Source organism: Penaeus monodon, chromosome 3, assembly GCF_015228065.2.
Source record: "Penaeus monodon isolate SGIC_2016 chromosome 3, NSTDA_Pmon_1, whole genome shotgun sequence".
NCBI lineage: Eukaryota > Metazoa > Arthropoda > Malacostraca > Decapoda > Penaeidae > Penaeus > Penaeus monodon.
In genome coordinates this window covers 59,399,465-59,423,017 of record NC_051388.1, presented here as the reverse complement: position 1 = coordinate 59,423,017, position 23,553 = coordinate 59,399,465, and the positions used below count along the sequence as shown (strand labels likewise).

General features: G+C 36.1%; 1 protein-coding gene across 1 annotated transcript in view; it reads right to left on the bottom strand.

Moving 5' to 3' along the window:
- Nucleotides 1-10,462, bottom strand: part of LOC119597629 (TP53-binding protein 1-like) — a 20,582-nt gene extending 10,120 nt beyond the window's left edge. Inside the window, exons 1-6 of the mRNA XM_037947227.1 lie at nt 10,203-10,462; nt 9,029-9,300; nt 3,160-3,236; nt 2,581-2,661; nt 2,189-2,291; nt 1-1,911 (exon numbers count right to left, since the gene is read on the bottom strand). The exon at nt 1-1,911 is cut by the window's left edge and continues 1,988 nt beyond it. Coding sequence (XP_037803155.1) covers nt 1-1,911; nt 2,189-2,291; nt 2,581-2,661; nt 3,160-3,236; nt 9,029-9,300; nt 10,203-10,307 — 2,549 coding nt within the window. The 5' untranslated portion in view covers nt 10,308-10,462. The remainder of the gene's footprint in view (nt 1,912-2,188; nt 2,292-2,580; nt 2,662-3,159; nt 3,237-9,028; nt 9,301-10,202) is intronic.
- Between the last annotated feature and the right edge of the window lie 13,091 nt (nt 10,463-23,553).

Below are 23,553 nucleotides of genomic sequence, written 5' to 3'. Positions count from 1 at the left end.
ATTCTTTCCAAATCTGGAAGAAGTTCTGTGTCTGGAGTGCTTGCCCTCCTTCCTGGTGATGCACTTTGGTCTGGTGATTTGACAACTCCTGACTGCTCTGATGAGGAATTATGTGACTTTGAAGTTTCAACACCAGACAGGATTCCAGCTTGCTCTTTATCAATGTAACTACTTCCATCACCTGAGATGTTGAGGCTTACTCCCTGGCTGGTGTTTGGAGTGGAAGTCTTTCTGGATTCTGCCTTGATGTTAGATGCTCGCGATGCTGTTTTCCCTGGCTGCTCTGACTCTGCTGTGGGACGATGCTTTTTTCTTTTCCGCTTGAGTTGTCCTTCATCTTCACTATCAGTTTCTTCTGCTAAAACTTGCTGTGATGCACTTAACTGACTAGAACTAAGAGTAGATTCTTTTTTAGCCGAGCCAAAAAGAGTGGCACTCTGAGAGAGTTTGCGTTGTGGTTGGCTTGTGACTGGGGTGGAATGTGAAGAACGTGTAGGCTGTAAACTGGAAACTGGGGTAGACTGATTGGAACTTCCTGTCATACTGCACTCGATTATGGATTTTTCAGTCTCTCTAATGGGTCCTTCTTCTATTGGCGATGTTCCTAGACTTTCAAATGAGGCACTACTAGCACTTGTCATTTTTTCTACTGTCTCTTTGTTTTGCTTCTCTTCTTCCATCCTCTTTTTTTCTTTTTCTGCTCTTTCCTTGGCTATTTTGGTTGCCTTTGTAAATACTGACTCACTCTCCTCTGTTACCTCATAATCTTGGGAAGCTGGAGTAAATATTTCAGGCATCTTAAGCCTTGCTGTTTCCACTTTTTGAGAAATGTCCATGGATGAAGCCACTTCACTTTCTTCATCGACTTTCTTAGATGTCTTCTGTGACTCAGACTTTTCTTTACTTCCTTCCTCTTCGATGTCTTTTTCCTTTGGAGAAACTTCCCCGCTACTATCAGAGTCCTTTTCCTTTTCTCTTGCAGAAGAAGGTATTGGTAATGACATGAGAGGGTCAATGTTTGGCTGTGAAAGGACCACGGGCTGACAAATCCCCTCGAGCTGGGTAGCTGGCATGCTACCTACTAGCGTTTCAGGTGCATGTTGACTACTCTCACTGCTACTTGAAGACATGGTGTCATGACACTGAAGATGTTCTGATTCTGTCATTGACAATAAACTTTGTGACTGGCTTTCTGCCTCTTCAGTTAGGATATGGCCCTCAGAAAATCTTTGTCCTGCCTGTTGGTACTCTGACTCATGCTCAGCACCAGATAACATCAGGCTGAAGTCTTGAGATCCTATCTCTTGTTCTAGTGAGCTCTTACCTTTAGATTTTTCATATAACACTTCTATACTACGATCCTTATCCTCCAAAATTTCAATATCACTATCCTCACACTCACTATCAGATATCGCTTTTGATGCAGTGTCACCTTTCTTAGTATCATCACTAACTTTCTGAGAGTCACTGCTTTCTGCCTCTGTATCAACTGGCTGTCTCACTGGAAGATCTTTTTCTTGTTCACTTTCTTCTTCTTCCGTATCTACAGGTAGCTGTCTCAGGGGATCTTCCCTCTCTGTACACTTCTGTAAATCTTCAGAACTAAAGGTAATTCGTTTTGCAGCTGCCAAGAGATGGGTTGGTTTTACAACTCTCGGGGGAGGCTTCTGTTGCTTTGGACTGATTTCCACATCTTTCCTGGTTAATGCTGTGTAGTCTACAATTACTCTGTCTTCACCAGAGTCACTGCTAGCCTCTTCCATTCGTCTCTGTTTTAAAGGAATTTCTGAGTGTTCTGTCTCGGATGAAGGATCTTCCAGCTCTGCCCGTTTCCTTTTTGTGGGCGATGTAGATGTAGCCGACTGTGATGATCCAAGGGGCAGAGATGCAGATGGTGTGCCTGAGAGGAACCTAGAGAATATAACAAAAACCAATCAATGGTCACATTCTTTACTTCCTCCTCTCACCTGACATGTATGGTTAATATATATAATTTCTTTATCTAATTCTCTTTGAATCTTAAAGGACCTGACAATCCAAAACCTTCTATTATTCTGCATCTCAAAAACTAAAATCACATAATCGAAAGAAAGAAAGAAAGAAAGAAAGAAAGAAAGACTGAAAGAAAGAAAGAAAGAAAGAAAGAAAGAAAGAAAGAAAAAAAAAAAAGAGAGAGATTTATACTTACTTCTCTGGAGGTGGAGGAACATCCTCCTCCTCCTCCTCTCCCTGTGACAGCTGGAGGATTGGCATAGATGTGGCTGGAGTTAGTGTCATCCCTGACACTTCTGCTTTTTGTGGAAAACAATCATATAAGTCCATACAATTAAAAAAAAATTTACACACATTACATATTACAGACACCAAGAAATATTTACCAACAACCAAAATTGAAAGAAGTGTGAAAATCTAAGTAAAACCTCAGCTTCTTGATTAGTATCGCAAATTTAATTATGAATTTCTTGAAGTATCCACACATATATCCAACTATTTCCAATAACCACATCACACTAATCATGCTGTGTCTCTGTGCTTAAGATACAAGAGTACCTAAAATGTCCATAAGTGCTATATAATTACCTCTTGGTTGGGCAACTTTCTGAGAAGCAACTTCTTGACTAGCAAACATATCCCCTTGTGAACAACCAATTTCAACACCACCTAGCACAGATAAGCAAGGATTAAGTAACTTAAGCATATTAGGTCTAAAGCTCGCTTGCTTTTTAGAAAGAAGAAAAAAGAACATATTTGAAGACATTTTTACACATAAGATCACCCTTGACCTTATTAGTCCCATTCATATTCAAGCTCACATTCAGTAAAACTTTTGCTTAGACTGAACAAGTGATTAAAAACATTCTGCATGAAACAAAACAAAAATGTATGGCATTCAAATACATTATCTACATTATTATAGGTATTTCCTTCCATATAGCAAATTCATTAGCATAATGAGCTCAGAAAGAAAAAGAAAGTGATAATCCAGTAAGTCCATCAGTTGATAATACATATCACACATTCTTCATCCTACATTATATACATATATATATATATATATATATATACATATATATATATATATATATATATATATATATATATATATATATATATATATATATATATAAAATCCAAGAAATTAAAACCTAGTGTACTAACCAGTTGCTACGTCTATTTCCATCTCTTCCGGGTCTTCATGTTTGCTCTTCTCTTCTCCAGCACTTGTGGTCTGCAGCCTATGGGAAAGCAATAAAAATTATTGAAAACATATTAATTGTTAGCAGACTCTTCAAGGAATTTATGATTGTATAAATGAACACATATTCACAAATACAAATACAGACTTTGCTTCTCATACTGCAGACTGTCCAATACCATTATTAGTAGTAGTATGTGAATAATATAATATAAAAAGTTCAGTTATCCTAGTGACCTTTCCATACATTTTAATTTTTTGCATACTGCTGGGAAGTATTGCCTTATCATTTTGTATATCAATGCATTTACCCCCATTGATTGGAAAAGGAAGTTCTAGTGATAAAACAAAGAAACGGAAATTTCGAAGAAATTGGCATTTTGCCTGTCAGTGGCCCATATGGATGACTATATTTTTCATACCTATGGAATGAAACTGCAAATACTGTAATGTACAGTATCACTATTTCATTGAGTTTGATGGTTTGAACGTATAACATAAACAAATACTGAACATGCCAAAATTGTCTTCAAATGCAGTCTAAAACTGAAGAAACATTCCATTTTATCATCAAAACTTCACATTGCACAGTTAAATTATCATTATTACTATTTTACATTAAAATTAGAGAGTATTCAATAAAGGCTATAATTGATGGGACTGACTTTTGCTATTAATACCTAAAGACTGCATTTCCTCAGCCTTGTATTTCTGCCCAGCTGAAAAGCGGATAAATTCTTCATATTTGAACAAGGCCATTTCTGAACTTTGATATATGTAAAGCTCAATTTACATACCAGAAAATGCACATCTCATGCTGGTATGTCCCATAATTACCTACCAATTCTCGCATATTACCTGTGGATTATTCCCGTGTGAATATGATAACAAAATCTTTGTGCTTAATTGACTGTGGTGTTTACCACTGCAACAGAAATAGAAAAATAAGCTTGTAATGACACTTCTTGTGTTTTTATTATTAATCATGTCTTTGGTTGGCCAAACTTGTAATTGTCGAATTTTTAATTATGGTGATACATGAACGAATAGTTCACTGCCTCTGTCCATTCTTCTTTTTTCCCCTTGGAGGGATACACTTGAATAATGCTTCTTTCCTCCTTTATGTAGTAATGCATACAGTATAGTACGCAAACCATAACTTCAAATAAAAATATGTGTATGTCTATATAAGGGCATTTACAAATATCACACCTTAACCTATTAGTAATTAATGAGAGTCATGGACTCTCCTTCTTAATGTGATTTCTCAACTGCTGCCATTTCCCTTCCTGGGAGCAGTATCCATTTTGCTGAAGCTGTTGACAAGACCACATTCATCCAGCCCTCATGGCTCTCTCATGTGTCTTCCTTGTCCCTGACTTTTGCACTCCCACTTGTCTCAATCACTCCAGGGTTGCTTAATTTGGTTGCTTCACTTCAAGCTTGTTTTTTTTTGTTTGTTCATTTTTGTTTTACCCTTGAAATCTAGATTTCAATACTATCATAAATGACAATTTACCTTCATGAATTTCTGGTCTGCATTGTTTGTTGTGAATGCGACATTTCTTCTGCTATCATGACACATGAACTGATCCAATTGTTGATAGTGTACAAAAACCATCATCTCCACCCAGTCAATTACTTTGCCTTCCACAATGGCAGCACTGTCATGGATATTTCGTTGCTATTATATTTTTGGAGACATAGCAGGTTGATGACAGAAAAACAAGTAATATGACCAGACAGATGAGATCCATTTATCACAAAATATTTCAAATTCCCTTCAGACATCATAAAGGATAACAGGAAAAATGTTATAAAGTTCCACATAATTTTTATATTATGCAAAAAAGAGTGCAAAGATAATGAATCATGAAATAATTTGCCCCCTCCCCATGACACAATGGTGTGTCCTGGCTTCTCCCTCCCTTTCAATTTTTTGGTCCAAATCTGATAGATGGTCATAAATGAGAACTAATTCCTAGTACTCTAAGCAATCTATTGGCAACTTTATCTAGTCTTTAATACATAAAAAAGAAAAAAAGAAAGAAAGAAAAAAGATTATCATTATTATTATTACTACATTTCATGAACCTAGAAGACAGTCACAAAAGGAGATAAGGTCCCTGCCTTGCCAAAACCCTGTATCTACATAAGGTATTTAAAAACTTTTATACTAGATTCATTCCTCTTCTCTGCCACTCGTATCACTTCACACATCTAAGTATCATATGCTGTGCTAATTCTGCACATATTTTGAGGTATTTGTAAACACGGGTCTTGACATTTGAACATTATAACTTTCCTTTTATCTAAATTTCACTTTATTATCAGTGTCAATAAATAATTTAAATCTTACTCCCTGACAAAGCAAGCACTCTCTCTCCCACCAGCAATCCCTCACCCTTTATCTGTGGAATTAAAAATTAGCTAGTGGCTAATAATGAACGGTTGTTGGCTAGCATTGGCAGCTTCCCACAGCTTGTTTGGTACTTCATGCACATTAAGCACCTAATATACTTGTATTAACCCTTTCCCGACGGGTGGCATGTACGTACATGCCATGGAATGCCTAGACTATCTGCTGGGGGCATGTAGGTACATGCCATGGTGTATGTATGGCCATGCCACAAGTTTTTTTTTTTTTGTTACAATTATGGCAAAATAATATTTTTTTGCCATTGAAAACGTGATTAAGTAGTTTTTAACACTCTCATTTTTCCTATATTATGCATTTCATAAAGGCTTCTCGGGCTTCTGAGGTTAGCGTAAAAAAAATTATGTTGGTAATCAACTACATTGGCTAGAGATATTATATAGTATTCACGAAGTGATGATGTAAAACCACATGCAAATACCAATATGTATTTTTGAAGAAAAGAAAAGAAAAGAAAAGAAAAAATCACGTATTTATAAAAACACTGAACATAGAAGTATATCTATATGGAAGTGATAATATAAACCTGTTGAAACTAAAGTTATCTTATAAAATAACTTGGGGGGAAAAAAAAACTATGGTTTCAACTCCATGATGCCACCCTCTGCTTATTTTATTCAGACTATAGAGCGAATAATTATCAACTATGGAGTCTATATAACAACAAAAATATCCTACAGACTTGATTTATCAGGAAATATGGCAAATAGAGACCTTGGAAAATAATAATTTTGAAAATACAACATAGGCTCTTAGTATTACGAAGAAAAGGCAAGGGATGCTGGTATTGGGCATGAGCGTTCGCGCAAGCTAGGGTGACGATATAAGCCCCCGGTTGAGAGGCCCGGGCCACTATGAATACTACCCGTTGGGAAAGGGTTAAAAAAGTAAAAGAAAAGTTTTAAGTTTGGTTTTGATTCCATTTGTTACAATGGATATTCTTGGTGTGACATACTGTCTCTTTTGATTTTGCTCACGTGTGTCAGCTGGTGCTGACTCGGCTGAACTGAGTCCTTACCCACCGTGGTGCCTAGCCACAGCAGTAACCTCTAGGCGACAGTTGCAACTTCTCGGGCCTGGGCCGGGCACCAACTGCCGACCCTCGGATGAGAAGCCGACATGTTACCACTGTACTAGCCCGGAGGCTAGAGAAAGTTACTCAAGTGTCTGTATCTACTACTGACACCAAACAAATGATGTTGCTACTATTGGAGAAAGATGAGCTCCCTCTGATGAGCTGAGAGCACTGGCTATGTCATGATGCGGTAACATTCAAGACTCAGTCCACCACAGCCATTGCATTATGTCATACCATGACTTTTTGCAATGTTACTCACCAACAAATACACTAGTTGACAGATCAGATACTCAAGAGGCCTGACATCAACTGGCATGCAGTGCTTTCAGTACCAGGACAAAAGCTCATAGTGATACTTTCACCTGTCGACACTAGCAAGATGGCCAAAATGGAAAGCACAACCAGACAATGCATTAAGTATAGCATGAGGATGAAAAGGATACAAGCGAGCAATCTGCTCATTATGATATTTTTCACCCATGAAAGACTATTATGTGATATTGGAATATCTTTCTCTTTGACCTGGCAACAATCAACTCAACCTGTCCACAAGGCCTTCACTGGAACGATGGCACAACTGGATTTGCCAAGGACCATTCCTCAGAACATACAATTCTGCCTGCCAAGAATATCAGCTGTGGAGGCTTCTGCCAACAAAATAAGGAACAATGGCAATAAGAGAGCAACACAGCATACATGCCATAAAAGACTGATGGCAGGAGATACTGGTGTTTCTACTTTTGCTACTGAATTGTGTTCATGTAAATTGCAGTTCAAATTATCAAATTCATATACACCAATTTTCTGCTCATACTCATAAATATTCATAGAGTATCAATTTAAATTTCTCCTACTCATCTTTACTGGCAGTATCATGTGCAAATAACTTCTTCCTATGTAAGGGAGCAACACAAATTCATGTTATTAAATCACCCTCTTACCTATAAAGAGAAGAAAAAAAAGGAATCCCAGGTTCACTAGATTTGAAATTTTCAACTACAAAAAACATTTAAAAAAATTATACCTCCAATAAAGAATTTCCCACTTTTCTTCATTAATACATTTTTCTCTGTGTTGGTATTACTCATATGCTCACATTTTTTTCTGAACACCTGGGCCTAATATTCATACAACAGTTCTTTTAATCCCACATGCAATAAATATTAGCTTAATGCAATGAAAATCTCACCATAATGAGACGGCAACATATACATGAAAATTCTACATGAACATTAACGCCTACCCTATCTTCTCACATGCCAAAAAAAAATTTCACGTCTTCAGGGTAAAAGCAAACATGAGTGGTGAACACAGTTCACATCTGTTATTTGCATGATTTTCTTAATTATCATTTTTTTTGAGTGGTGGTGTTTTGGAAGCATGCCAATATGTATGTATGTATGTTTGTTAATATGAAACTCAAACGAACATAATTGTTTTAATAAATTCCAAGTAAAATCTATGAAAGTGAAATCATGTATGTCTAAATTGTTTGAATTCCCATGCAATCCTCCATTCACTATAATCATTACATCCCATCCTTATCCATACCTCTAGGACACATCCTTCTCCCTTCACACTCCCTGGCATGGCTGATCTATTCAAGATATAATTTTGTTTTTCACTATGTATTTAACTCCTTGCACCCGGGTAATGTGACCATTATGTCATGAAAACATTAGGCCGAGGCCCAGGTGAAGTTACCATCATGTCACAAAAACATTTGGCTGAGGTAATGGGAATATGCTGTCATGAGAATTTTGGCTGAAGGCTGGGATGACAGGCATGACACAATGCCACAAGTGCACACAGCTCCTGGAGGGTGATTAGACTCAGTGAGCATATAGGAAAGGCTACATTACTTCCAATTGTAATACTGTATGGAATTTACCATCCGTAAACCATGACCGGAAGAGCACTGGCTCCAAGGGTAGACACTATTTCCATGCTCAGGATTCTACTCCTACCCACTGTGACAGGAAGTACTGGGTGTATTACAGAAAATGAATTACAAAAAATAAATAAATAAAATAAAAATAATAAAATATTACTTTTTGTTATTGTTGCTGCATAGTTATAGAATAACAAGAGAGATATGGTGTCTGTGAAAAAAAACAAAATGACATATATGCAGAAAAAGATTGTAACAGCAAGGCATGGAGTCTTGACACAGTATAGTAGATGATGTAAAATCAAGGTCTCCAAATGATAAGGGCCAATTCTGTCTTTGATAAGAATAAAAAACTCAAGTGGATGGGGTTTTGGGCAAGTGAAGAATTGTAATTTTAGGGTTTAACAGAAAGAAGGCAAAACTTACCCCTCGCTTGAGTCACTAGATGGCTCGTGGCTGCTCTCCTCATCCTCTTCCTTTGCTTCTTTCCCATTCTTGTCGTCGTTCCCTCCGCCATCCCCTCCCCCCTTCTCCACCTCCCCCACCATCCCCTCCTCCTCCTCCCTCGCCACTGTAGCCTTCTTGACTCCCTCCACCACCGTTGTCCCCTGCTTCTTCCAATTTCTTGTCTTCCTTTTTACTCTGATCTTTCGTATTACTTTCTTCCCCATTACTCCCTCTGGTGAAGCCAGAAACACCTAAAAAAAAGGAGAGAGAGAGAGAAAAAAAAAGAAAAAAACAATTTACTCAGGTGACTTTGGTGTAATTTGGATTTTGTGTTTACTGGAAAAGGGAATTACCTCTGAAAAAAGAAAGAAAGAAAGAGAGAAAGGAAGAAAGAAAAAATCTCAGAGTAAGTGGCATGAAACTAACTAAGGGGTAATGGACAATCCATCAAATCTATTTGTTTAATGTAAGTGAGCAGTCTCTTTTTATGAATACTACAGCTTCACTGTCAGACATAATCAAAAACATATCATTCAATAATGCACACATCTAAGATAAGATAAGAAGAAGAAAAAAAAAAAAAAGTAAAAAAAAATAAATACATAAATAAATAAATAAATAAATAACAAATGATGTACAGTTTACTAACATAATTTTTTACATCTTAGATCTGTATATCAAAAAAGGTTAATTCTCTTGAACATGCAAAAAAAAAATCCTTTTCTTTCTTTATCATTTAATAAGACAGACACAAACACTGACAGAAAGAATAAACCATCACTGCATATGTAACAAATGGAAAGAAAGAAAGAAAGAAAGAAAGAAAGAAAGAAAGAAAGAAAAAAGAAAGAAAAGAAAGAAAGAAAAAAAGAAAGAAAGAAAAAAAAAAAAAAAAAAAAAACAGTGAAGGCTTTTCCTGTCTAGCAATTTGACTTTAGATAATTGACACTACCTGCTAACAGTTCTCTTATACCTTGAACAATAGAATTAACAAATCTGTCAATCCTTGTGGTGTGTGTGAGGGGAAATCCAGGATAAAAGTTGTATTTGTGGTTATATCTACATGCCAATGGAATTTTTAAAAAATATCTACAGCATGTCAGAATACAAGTCTAGTAAATGGTGTAGGTCACAGCTATCAAGCTTATCTTACCTGCTTCTTTATCATTTTCCAAGGAATAACACCCATGATGACTTGCACTCTGCCCATTGAAATTTTCACTTCCAAGTCGATCCTCTTTCTCATCTTCCCCATCATCTTTCCCCTTCAGGAAGTTATTGTTATCTGGCGACTGACCGTTTTCTTGAGCTGGTGTGGAAGGGAACTGCGAGTCCCACTCCAGGGCTAGGAAGGGGAGACCCTCACTCTCTGGGTCTTCTGGCAGCCCCAGGGAGAGTGTGTGCGGCTTCCGACGGCCTGGTGAAAAATACACAAGGCTAGAACTACATACCAGATAACATAGACAAGAGGGATGGAGAGAGAAAAAGAGAGAAAATATAATAGAGGAAGAGGAAGATTTAAAGCAATATCCTATTATTAGAGTAAAATATTTATATCTGAAGAAAGTATATTAATTAAATACATTTAAGTATGTCAGCTCTTCTCCAGAGCTGACATAGATGCAACCACACAGGGCATCACTAAATACAGCATGGACTACTTTAATACGGATCCCCACACTTCTAACTGGAATAGCCTTAAATACACCATACTCACATGCATGGAAAAACACATACCTTCAAGCATACATACACTTCCTTGGTTTTCCATGGACCTACATTGTATGTATGTATAAAAAAAACTACTACTACTACTACTACTACTACTACTACAGATGAATGCACACATACAACACATGAAAATTTAAATCCTTCCAAAAAATATTTTCTAAAACCGGAACACAAACATATTTCCACCTACCTCGCAAACAATGTCAGAAACAACCCTAAACAGATCTTCAAGTTGTGCAGACAAGCCATTACAGCAATCACAGCTTTGAAGCACACCAACAACACTCTTGTGATCAACCCAGAACACAAAACATGTTTACTCAAAACACAAGTCCTGGGCCTCAGTCCTCGCTCCTATCTTACAATCTATTTTCATCCAATCACTTGCCTCAAGCATCCTGTAGACTAGCTTTTTGCAAATAATATCCCCCATTTCAAGAAAGGTGATCACACAAACCCTACAAATAATCACCCCATCTCCCTCACATCCACTATTTCCAAATTTTCGAACACATAATGAACCACACTGATACTCACAACATACTTACAAACTTGCAACACGTTTTCAGCCCAAACGATCATGTGAGGTACAACTAATCCACCATCCCCTCATGACCTTGCCCGGTAACAAGACAGATGTGACACAAAACAAGTTGATGCCATACTGCTTGACTTTGCCAAAGCTTTGATAAAATCCCTCACAGAAGACTGACACTTAAATTAGTATTACAAGATCACAGGACCAATTCTTCACTGGATCACTGCTTTTCTGATGTGTAGCTTGACGGTGCAACTTCTGACTTTGTCCCTGTCTCTTCTGGCAAGGCACCATCCTTGGCCCCCTTCTTTTCCTTCTATACATTAACAACCTTCTGCTATCCACACCTAACTCTTCAGCTAGACTTTTTACTGTAAACAGTTTTTTTACTTTGACCAACTAATAATGAAGATGACTGCAGACTCCTCCAACATGACATAGATATCCTTTGAACAGTGGGAGAGGTCATAGCAAATGACCTTTAGATCAAACAAATGCAAGGTACTCTGTTTCACCAGATCATATACAGAGATACATATTATTAATCTATTTAATTTTAGGTAATTTTTTTGAGTGGCAGGCTGCACCTAATCCTTTATTATCTCTTTCATTACCTTTCTCCTGTTAATGAATTACAACAATTGCTTTTCCATGTTTTCCAGTTTTGGGAGCTTACCTTGCCCATATGGCTAGCTTTATCAAAGGTATAGTGGGTTGATATTGTATCGGTGGATCCCGGCCTCATTTAGATTTTATATCAAGGATGTTGAACTGGTGGGATGTCAGAAAGGCTTGCTATCAGTCCCTTAGGGCTGTCAAGGCTTGCTATCAATCCACCTAGGCTGTCATGGCTTTCTTCTAGCATATTTACTGGCTTTAGGGGCTTATATGTCACAGATACCGCTATAGTACAGTATATTTGACATATATATATGGACAGGAAAAAATTTTTTTTTTTTTTTACTAATTTCTATGAAAATCGGTGTTATTTTTATTATAGATATTATAATTACTATGTTATTGACATTAGTAACAGCAATATAAGGTAGCGTAAAATATTTTGAAAATCAAACAGGCAAGACAGGCAGTACTTGTAACTGGCTCATTGGTGACTTAGTGCAAGGTAGCCATCTATATGTAAAAACAATTAATAAAGTAAACTCACAATGGGCACAGTATGTATGTACATGCCATGATGATCAGCACAGATGGCAAGGATACGTCATGCTTACTGTAATATAAGTGTTTTTTTTTTATTGCATTTACACATAGATGGCTCTACAAGTGCTTAGTCACCAAGGAGTCAGTTATTAGTCCTACCTACCTCAGCTGTTTACCTTTTTCCTTGATTTCTGGAAAGTTTCTTTTGTATTATTTCCTTGTCTTTGCTGTTTACCTTTTTCCTTGATTTCTGGAAAGTTTCTTTTTGTATTATTTCCTTGTCTTTAATGTTACCAAGACTTTAATAACAATTTACTAATCATAATATGAGTAAGAATTATAAAAGCATTGATATCAATAGTATTAGAAAGAAAGACACATTTTCTTACAATTTCAAGGAATAGGGAAGTTAGGAGCAGTAACCAGTGCCTTACTGAGACCTTGCTGGTTGATCATATGCAGAGCCATCTGTATCTAACAAAATTCACAAAAAACTACAGGGGACAGGATATAAGTCTATTGACTGGGTTAAGCCTGCAATCTCTATCTACCAGAAATAAAAAAACTTTGTTTCCTTAACCTAGTTCAACATTTTTCAAGCAAATTTCTTCATCAGCCAGATGCAATGCCAAGGGTGGGTTATTTTGCTGGCTGGCAAGACTACATGCCGAAGGATCTAAATATAAATTGCTTCTGCTTGTGTCTTTGTGTAAATCATATAATCTACTTAATATATATGAATTTAGCATACTGTTTACATAATTATCATTATGATTTAAGGTATCACTGATTTGAATAAGGCATTTTACATAATACATTGCCTTTGAGTATCTAAACCAAAAATACCATCTTTTTCCTACTGGTACTGGTAAGCTGCCTGCCCCTCACTGTGTTTCCGCCAAATTTACAATATGTCGAGACATATAAGGTTATATTCTTTAAACTGAAAAATTATTTGCAGTGTAATTTTTTTCTTCGCTCGTTCATGCCCTGACGACCTGGCTGCTTCCTCATCTTTCTCCTTCAATTTCTGCTTACCAGACGAATAGTCAAAGGAAATTCTATATAATCAACTAATAAAGAGTAAAAACTAATGCATAACTTGATCATAAACTTAACAAAGCCACTAAAACAGAGAATATATACACACCTCACAATATGGTTAAACCATCAAATAAGGTATAATACATTCAAGCTGTTTTCTGACTAAAATATTTAGAGCTGTCTTGGTGAGATGTCATTATCTGCAAAAAACATTACCTGCAAAAAATCACATGCCGTACACACTTCATAAAATTTTCCATTGGAAAATCTTCCTCAACAACAACAACAACAACAACAACAACAACACAGTATCATGGGGTTAAAAAAATATATAATATATAAAGTGATCAAGTGGCAGGTAAGAGATGCTAAATACATCATGCAGGAAGAATCATATGTCCAGATTTTTCATGCAAACAACTGCACAATATATACTAGTATGCACTGGTTCTTCTTATTGACATATTTAGTTTTGGTGTTTTCCAACATGTCCAGGAAAGATATGATGTTCATCATTTATCAACTTACACTCAATCCAATTCACAGTAAAAAACAAATGTCAAACAAATATACATAAAAATGAGATTCACACTCCACAAAAGAGAGTAACTGGGTAGGTTTCAATATCCTACTAAGCAATACAACCATGCCCCATACCATATTTGCTTGAGCATAAGCTACACCCTCTTTTAACCCACTGGATGTAGGTGAAATGCCAATCACATAATGAAAAAATTTGGCTGAAGGGTCAGGGTGATGGGAATGACTTGTCATGAGTCCAAATGCTCTTGTAGGAACATCAGACTCCGCTGGAATTTAGGAAAGGGTTCTTATTTCTCTTATTAAACAAAGGTGGAGGACACTATTTTCATGCTCAGGTTACTATTTGTGCCTGTTGTGACCAGTGGCACAGTGTGTTAGAGAACACTGAATAATACAAAAATATTTTCAAATGATGCAAATAATAAAATGTTCCTTAATGTTATTGCCATTGCCCAGAATTATAGTCTACCTAGAGATATGAATCTGTACGAGGAAACATTCTATTACTATCTTGATACAGAATAACAAATGAAAATATACCTTGGAAAATGGCAAACAAAACAAAACAAAAACAAATGCTTGCACAGACAAAGAGATAATGACATTTCAAAGGGGAGGCAAGGACCCTCATACCACACATGAGTCTTTGTATGGACTGGGCCTACAAGCCAGTAACCCAAGAGAGTCGCTAATTAACCCAATTGGCACATTTGGCAAGAATACATGCCATGCCCACTGTAACACAGGTTTATTTATTGTATTCACACATAGATGGCTCTACAAGTGCTTAGTCATCAAGGGGTCACTTATTAGTCCTACCTTTCTCACCTGTTTACCCTTTTCCTTGACTTTTGGAAAGGATCTTTTGCATTATTTCATTGTCTTAAATGTTAACAAGAATTTAATAATACTTTAATAATCATAACATCAATAAAATAATAACAGTATTTATATCAATTGTATTAAAAGGAAAACGCATTTTTCCCCCCAATTCAAGGAATGGGGAAATCAAGATCAGTCAGTAGGGCCTACTGATAGACTCCTTGGAGGCTGAGCACAAGTGGAGCCATCTGTATGTAACAAAATTCACAAAAACCTACAAGGGACAGAACATAAATCCGGGGTGATTGGGTTAAGTATGCCTAATGCCCAGATTTTGGGACACTCAAAAAACTTGGATACAACAGGTTAAGGACATTTTTACCCTAATCACTGTGGATTTCTGTAATGTATGCTGTAGTTTTTTTGTGAATTTTGTTACATACTGATGGCTTCACATATGATCAGCCAGCAAGGAGTCTAGCAGTATGCCCCAGAGACCAATCCTGATTTCCCCATTCCTTGAATTGCCAGAAAATATATTTTACTTTTTAATACTATTTATATTGATAATGTTCTTATTCTTATTGGTATTATGATTATTTAAATTGTTATTTAAGTCTTGGTAATATTACAAACAATGAATGAATACAAAAAGCACTTTCAAAAAATCAAGGAAAAGGTTAAAGAGGTGAGATAGGTTGGACTAATAACTGACTCCTTAGTGACTAAGCACTTGTAGAGCCATCAATGGGTAAAGACAATAAATGAACTTATATTACATTAGGCATGGCATGTACTCTTGCCGTCCGTGCTGATTGGATTAACCCCACTGGATCTGGGTGCTTCACTGCCTGCATGTGGCCCAAAATCCAGGCATTAGGCTTACTTGGTAAATCTCCAGGGTACCTGCCTTGTAGGCTGGGTGCACATAAATACATTGTAGTGTCAAGACTCCTTGCCTACCCTTTGCAAAGTTTTCCTGGGTGCACATAAATACATTGTAGTGTCAAGACTCCTTGCCTACCCTTTGCAAAGTTTTCCTAAGTGTATATTTGTTACCTGATATGCTATATCAAAAATGGTAATAGAATGTTTTCCTTGCACAGAATCCATATCTAGATCTCTGTCTCTAGGTAGTCTATAACTCTGTGCAATAACAATAACAAAAAGTAATATTTTTGGTCTTTATGTCATTTGAATATATTTTCATAACATTCAAGTTTCTGTAATTTACCCTGTAGTTGGTATTCATCTAGGCATGGTACATTCAACACTCATTTCCCAAAGCGTGGAAATGATGCAAGAGCCCTTTCCTAAATGCCCAATGAGGCTAATCTCCTTCCAGGAGATTTGTGCACTCATTGTAAGTAATTCTCTTTACCCCAACCATCAGCTGAAATTCTCATGAGGGCCCTTAGCCTAACTTTTTCATGATGACATGTTCATGTCACTAGGTCTTTAACCAAAATTTTCAAGACATGATGATCACATCATTTAGATCTACGGGATTAAAAGAAGTATAAAAAATAGATTTGAGGACTTCCTGACTATAGTGTACTAAATAAAAGGAATCAATTTTGATTTATAACTTGCTTCACATTGTTTTCTTCAGCAAATTTTAATACTAAAATATAAGCAAGCAACACCACTCTAGTCTTAAAAATCCTACATGACTACTGCAAGCTAAGCCTCACCCCTTTGCAAGCTATTACAAGTACCAAGTTATCTTTCTCTCTTCAGAATTAATTTTTCAACTAGTTTTTACCGAAAGGGGACTGAGGTGTATGAATTTAGTGAATGAGGGTATATCCCATGAGATACTAGACAGAGCTAGATAAATAATTATTTATAATTTACATTAAAATTACCAGAAGTAAAAGAAAAATTCTACTATTCTATTCATGATAAAGAAGCATTCCATACCATAAACAATGATCTACATACTCTTGGGAAAAAAATCAATTTCCTTTTGGAGTTTAACAGGCTATACAAAGTGGTGCTCCCTATCTTTTTAAGTATTTTGCATAAAACAATTATCCCGACATATAATCACTATCTTATGGGTGCCGTATTGCTTTGGGTGTAATCAAATAAACATTTTCATCACCAACTAATCTTGTTGCTACTAGTCTAGTCTGAACGCTCCATGCGCATCCTGGTCACACTGCAATAAGACCACCACCTGAGGGTATCAACTCTGTGAGCAAACATGACTAGCATTATTTGAGGATTCATGCAGATTCTCGCAGAAGCATTGACAACTTTTTCACATACAAGTGTCAAATAATAAAAGCAAGGAGAGGAAGGAATGTTTATCATGATTTTTTAATTGCTTTCAAACTCGTGCCACAGCACAACCATATAAACAAAGATGTCAGTGCATCCTTACTTAAATTATATTTTGTGGAATCTAAGAATAATACTATTAAAAAAGTTGTTTCCTAAAAAACAAAATTATAAAAAAGTAATAAATGCAATAAATATAATCAAGAACAGATAATCAATACATTTAATACTTTAATTTAGAGTACAGTTTCACTGCTGTTCATGTAGGTCAGTAAATAAAGGAAATAGGATTAGATTAAGATTAAGATTTGGTATGATTCCATTTATTACAATGGATATTCTTGCTGTGACATACTGTCTGTTTTATTTTGCTTCTAAATGACCCCCTGTGTGCAAGGAATGTCCAGGGTTACCATCCACTGGCGGCAAGGGATTTGAACGCAGGTCAGCAAGATTGCTAGACGAGATTGCTACCACTGCACCACACAGCACACAAGGAGTGTTTAACATTCACATGATCTTTGAGCAATATGCCTGAAGTTGGAAAATTAAGAGAAAAAGAGTAGGGGAGGAGCTGAGAAGCAGCAATATACCTATGAATGCTAGGTGGAATCCATTCTTACTATGAGCAAGAGCAAATGCCCTGAGGAATTTAGTTTTGTCATTAAAAAAAGGTACCAATGCTTGCCAAGGCAATCTAAGCCTAATGTAGGTGGCCTCTGTTCTTGCAATGACTATAAATGGTGGGTGAATTTATGTTAGTGATGCTAATATAAATCCTACATGGTATCTCTTTTACATAAAGTTGAATATAATAGTACTATAGTCTATTACAAAATTGATACAAGCTTATTAAATGATTACTAAGAAGACTGCAATAAAGTAAAAAGAATATTGCTACATGCAATACACAAAATTATATTTCTTTAAAATAATGTATGTATGAGAATGCTTGTGTGATTCCCGGAACCTTACTACATGGTGTCATGTCCTTTTTTACATGGAAACTATGTCTGCTGCCTTTAGTAGCGTGATAGGGTCAGTCCATTTATAAATGGAAAGTTTATAACGAAATGCAAAAATTGACGGAAAAGTGCTAATGTGATAGGGATTTTAGTCCACTGAGTCACTGGCTTAATATTTCAGGAACACAGCTGGTTTGATGATTAGCTAACTGCAAATGGTTACAATAAAAGTACAAATAGCAAAGTATTACTACACAAGGAGAAAATTTCTACTGCAAAGACTGCCACTTCTTTCAAGGTACAAGTCATTACTATAATTTATATTTAAAAATCAATATGTAAAGACTTGTACCTTGAAAGAAATGGCAGTTTTGCAGTAGAAATTTTTTTCCTTGTGTAGTAATACTTTTCTATTGTACTTTATTGTAAACCATTTGCAGTTAGCTAATAATCAAACCAGCTGTGTTTCCCGAAATATTAAGCCAGTGACTCAGTGGACTAAAATCCCTATCACATTAGCACTTTTCCGTCAATTTTTGCATTTCGTTATAAACTTTCCATTTATAAATGGACTGACCCTATCACGCTACTAAGGCAGCAGACATAGTTTCCATGTAAACAGACATGACACCCATGTAGTAAGGTTCCGGGAATCACACAAGCATTCTCATACATACATTATTTTAAAGAAATATAATTTTGTGTTTTGCATGTAGCAATATTCTTTTTACTTTATTGCAATCTTCTTAGTAATCATTTAATAAGCTTGTATCAATTTTGTAATAGACTATAGTACTATTATATTCAACTTTATGTAAAAGAGATACCATGTAGGATTTATATTAGCATCACTAACATAAATTCACCCACCATTTATAGTCATTGCAAGAACAGAGGCCACCTACATTAGGCTTAGATTGCCTTGGCAAGCATTGGTACCTTTTTTAATGACAAAACTAAATTCCTCAGGGCATTTGCTCTTGCTCATAGTAAGAATGGATTCCACCTAGCATTCATAGGTATATTGCTGCTTCTCAGCTCCTCCCCTACTCTTTTTCTCTTAATTTTCCAACTTCAGGCATATTGCTCAAAGATCATGTGAATGTTAAACACTCCTTGTGTGCTGTGTGGTGCAGTGGTAGCAATCTCGTCTAGCAATCTTGCTGACCTGCGTTCAAATCCCTTGCCGCCAGTGGATGGTAACCCTGGACATTCCATGCACACAGGGGGTCATTTAGAAGCAAAATAAAACAGACAGTATGTCACAGCAAGAATATCCATTGTAATAAATGGAATCATACCAAATCTTAATCTTAATCTAATCCTATTTCCTTTATTTACTGACCTACATGAACAGCAGTGAAACTGTACTCTAAATTAAAGTATTAAATGTATTGATTATCTGTTCTTGATTATATTTATTGCATTTATTACTTTTTTATAATTTTGTTTTTTAGGAAACAACTTTTTTAATAGTATTATTCTTAGATTCCACAAAATATAATTTAAGTAAGGATGCACTGACATCTTTGTTTATATGGTTGTGCTGTGGCACGAGTTTGAAAGCAATTAAAAAATCATGATAAACATTCCTTCCTCTCCTTGCTTTTATTATTTGACACTTGTATGTGAAAAAGTTGTCAATGCTTCTGCGAGAATCTGCATGAATCCTCAAATAATGCTAGTCATGTTTGCTCACAGAGTTGATACCCTCAGGTGGTGGTCTTATTGCAGTGTGACCAGGATGCGCAGGAGCGTTCAGGGCTAGACTAGTAGCAACAAGATTATTGGTGATGAAAATGTTATTTGATTACACCCAAAGCAATACGGCCCCATAAGATAGTGATTATATGTCGGGATAATTGTTTTATGCAAAATACTTAAAAAGATAGGGAGCACCACTTTGTATAGCCTGTTAAACTCCAAAAGGAAATTGATTTTTTTCCCAAGAGTATGTAGATCATTGTTTATGGTATGGAATGCTTCTTTATCATGAATAGAATAGTAGAATTTTTCTTTTACTTCTGGTAATTGTAATGTAAATTATAAATAATTATTTATCTAGCTCTGTCTAGTATCTCATGGGATATACCCTCATTCACCCAAATTCATACACCTCAGACCCCTTTTGGTAAAAGCTAGTTGAAAAAATTAATTCTGAAGAGAGAAAGATAACTTGTACTTGTAATAGCTTGCAAAGGGGTGAGGCTTAGCTTTCAGTAGTCATGTAGGATTTTAAGGGCTAGAGTGGTGTTGCTTGCTTATATTTTAGTATTAAAATTTGCTGAAGAAAACAATGTGAAGCAAGTTATAAATCAAAATTGATTCCTTTTATTTACTACACTATAGTCAGGAAGTCCTCAAATCTATTTTTTATACTTCTTTTAATCCCGTAGATCTAAATGATGTGACCATCATGTCTTGAAAATTTTGGTTAAAGACCTAGTGACATGAACATGTCATCATGAAAAAGTTAGGCTAAGGGCCCTCATGAGAATTTCAGCTGAAGGTTGGGGTAAAGAGAATTACTCACAATGAGTGCACAAATCTCCTGGAAGGAGATTAGCCTCATTGGGCATTTAGGAAAGGGCTCTTGCATCATTTCCACGCATTTGGGAAATGAGTGTTGAATGTACCATGCCTAGATGAATACCAACTACAGGGTAAATTACAGAAACTTGAATGTTATGAAAATATATTCAAATGACATAAAGACCAAAAATATTACTTTTTGTTATTGTTATTGCACAGAGTTATAGACTACCTAGAGACAGAGATCTAGATATGGATTCTGTGCAAGGAAAACATTCTATTACCATCTTGATATAGCATATCAGGTAACAAATATACACTTAGGAAAACTTTGCAAATGGTAGGCAAGGAGTCTTGACACTACAATGTATTTATGTGCACCCAGGAAAACTTTGCAAAGGGTAGGCAAGGAGTCTTGACACTACAATGTATTTATGTGCACCCAGCCTACAAGGCAGGTACCCTGGAGATTTACCAAGTAAGCCTAATGCCTGGATTTTGGGCCACAGGCAGGCAGTTGAAGCACCAGATCCAGTGGGGTTAATCAATCAGCGGACGGCAAGAGTACATGCCATGCCTACTGTAAATAAGTTCATTTATTGTCTTTACCCATTGATGGCTCTACAAGTGCCCTTAGTCACTAAGGAGTCAGTTATTAGTCCAACCTATCTCACCTCTTTAACCTTTTCCTTGATTTTTGGAAAGTACTTTTTGTATTCATTCATTGTTTGTAATATTACCAAGACTTAAATAACAATTTAATAATCATAATATCAATAAGAATAAGAACATTATCAATATAAATAGTATTAAAAAGTAAAATATATTTTCTGGCAATTCAAGGAATGGGGAAATCAGGATTGGTTTCTGGGGTCTGCTAGACTCCTTGCTGGCTGATCATATGTGAAACCATCAGTATGTAACAAAATTCACAAAAAAACTACAGCATACATTAAAAGAAATCCACAGTGATTAGGGTAAAAATGTCCTTAACCTGTTGTATCCAAGTTTTTTTAGTGTCCCAAAATCTGGGCATTAGGCTACTTAACCCAATCCCCCCGGGGTTTATGTTTTTGTCCTTGTAGGTTTTGTGGAATTTTGTTACTACAGATGGGTCCACTTGTGCTCAGCCCCCAAGGAGTCTATCAGTAGGCCCTACTGACTGATCTTGATTTCCCCATTCCTTGAATTGGCGGGAAAATGCGTTTTTCCTTTTAATACAATTGATATCAATACTGTTATTATTGTTATTGATGTTATGATTATTAAAGTATTATTAAATTCTTGTTAACATTTAAGACAATGAAATAATGCAAAAGATCCTTTCCAAAAGTCAAGGAAAGGGTAAAAAGGTGAGAAAGGTAGGACTAATAAGTGACCCCCTTGATGACTAAGCACTTGTAGAGCCCTCTATGTGTGAATACAATAAATAAAACCTGTGTTACAGTGGGGATGGCATGTATTCTTGCCAAATGTGGCAATTGGGTTAATTTGCGACCCCTCTTGGGTTACTGGCTTGTAGGCCCAGTCCATACAAAGACTCATGTGTGGGATGAGGGTCCTTGCCTCCCCTTTGAAATGTCATTATCTCTTTGTCTGTGCAAGCATTTGTTTTTGTTTTGTTTTGTTTGCCATTTTCCAAGGTATATTTTCATTTGTTATTCTGTATCAAGATAGTAATAGAATGTTTCCTCGTACAGATTCATATCTCTAGGTAGACTATAATTCTGGGCAATGGCAATAACATTAAGGAACATTTATTATTTGCATCATTTGAAAATATTTTTGTATTATTCAGTGTTCTCTAACACACTGTGCCACTGGTCACAACAGGCACAAATAGTAACCTGAGCATGAAAATAGTGTCCTCCACCTTTGTTTAATAAGAGAAATAAGAACCCTTTCCTAAATTCCAGCGGAGTCTGATGTTCCTACAAGAGCATTTGGACTCATGACAAGTCATTCCCATCACCCTGACCCTTCAGCCAAATTTTTTCATTATGTGATTGGCATTTCACCTACATCCAGTGGGTTAAAAGAGGGTGTAGCTTATGCTCAAGCAAATATGGTATGGGGCATGGTTGTATTGCTTAGTAGGATATTGAAACCTACCCAGTTACTCTCTTTTGTGGAGTGTGAATCTCATTTTTATGTATATTTTTTTTGACATTTGTTTTTTAACTGTGAATTGGATTGAGGTAAGTTGATAAATGATGAACATCATATCTTTCCTGGACATGTTGGAAAACACCAAAACTAAATATGTCAATAAGAAGAACCAGTGCATACTAGTATATATTGTGCAGTTGTTTGCATGAAAAATCTGGACATATGATTCTTCCTGCATGATGTATTTAGCATCTCTTACCTGCCACTTGATCACTTTATATATTATATATTTTTTTAACCCCATGATACTGTGTTGTTGTGGTGTTGTTGGTTGTTTGTTTGAGGAAGATCAGGAATGTTTTTTGCAGATAATGACATCTCACCAAGACAGCTCTAAATATTTTAGTCAGAAAACAGCTTGAATGTATTATACCTTATTTGATGGTTTAACCATATTGTGAGGTGTGTATATATTCTCTGTTTTAGTGGCTTTGTTAAGTTTATGATCAAGTTATGCATTAGTTTTTACTCTTTATTAGTTGATTATATAGAATTTCCTTTGACTATTCGTCTGGTAAGCAGAAATTGAAGGAGAAAGATGAGGAAGCAGCCAGGTCGTCAGGGCATGAACGAGCGAAGAAAAAAATTACACTGCAAATAATTTTTCAGTTTAAAGAATATAACCTTATATGTCTCAGACATATTGTAAATTTGCGGAAACACAGTGAGAGGCAGGCAGCTTACCAGTACCAGTAGGAAGAAAAGATGGTATT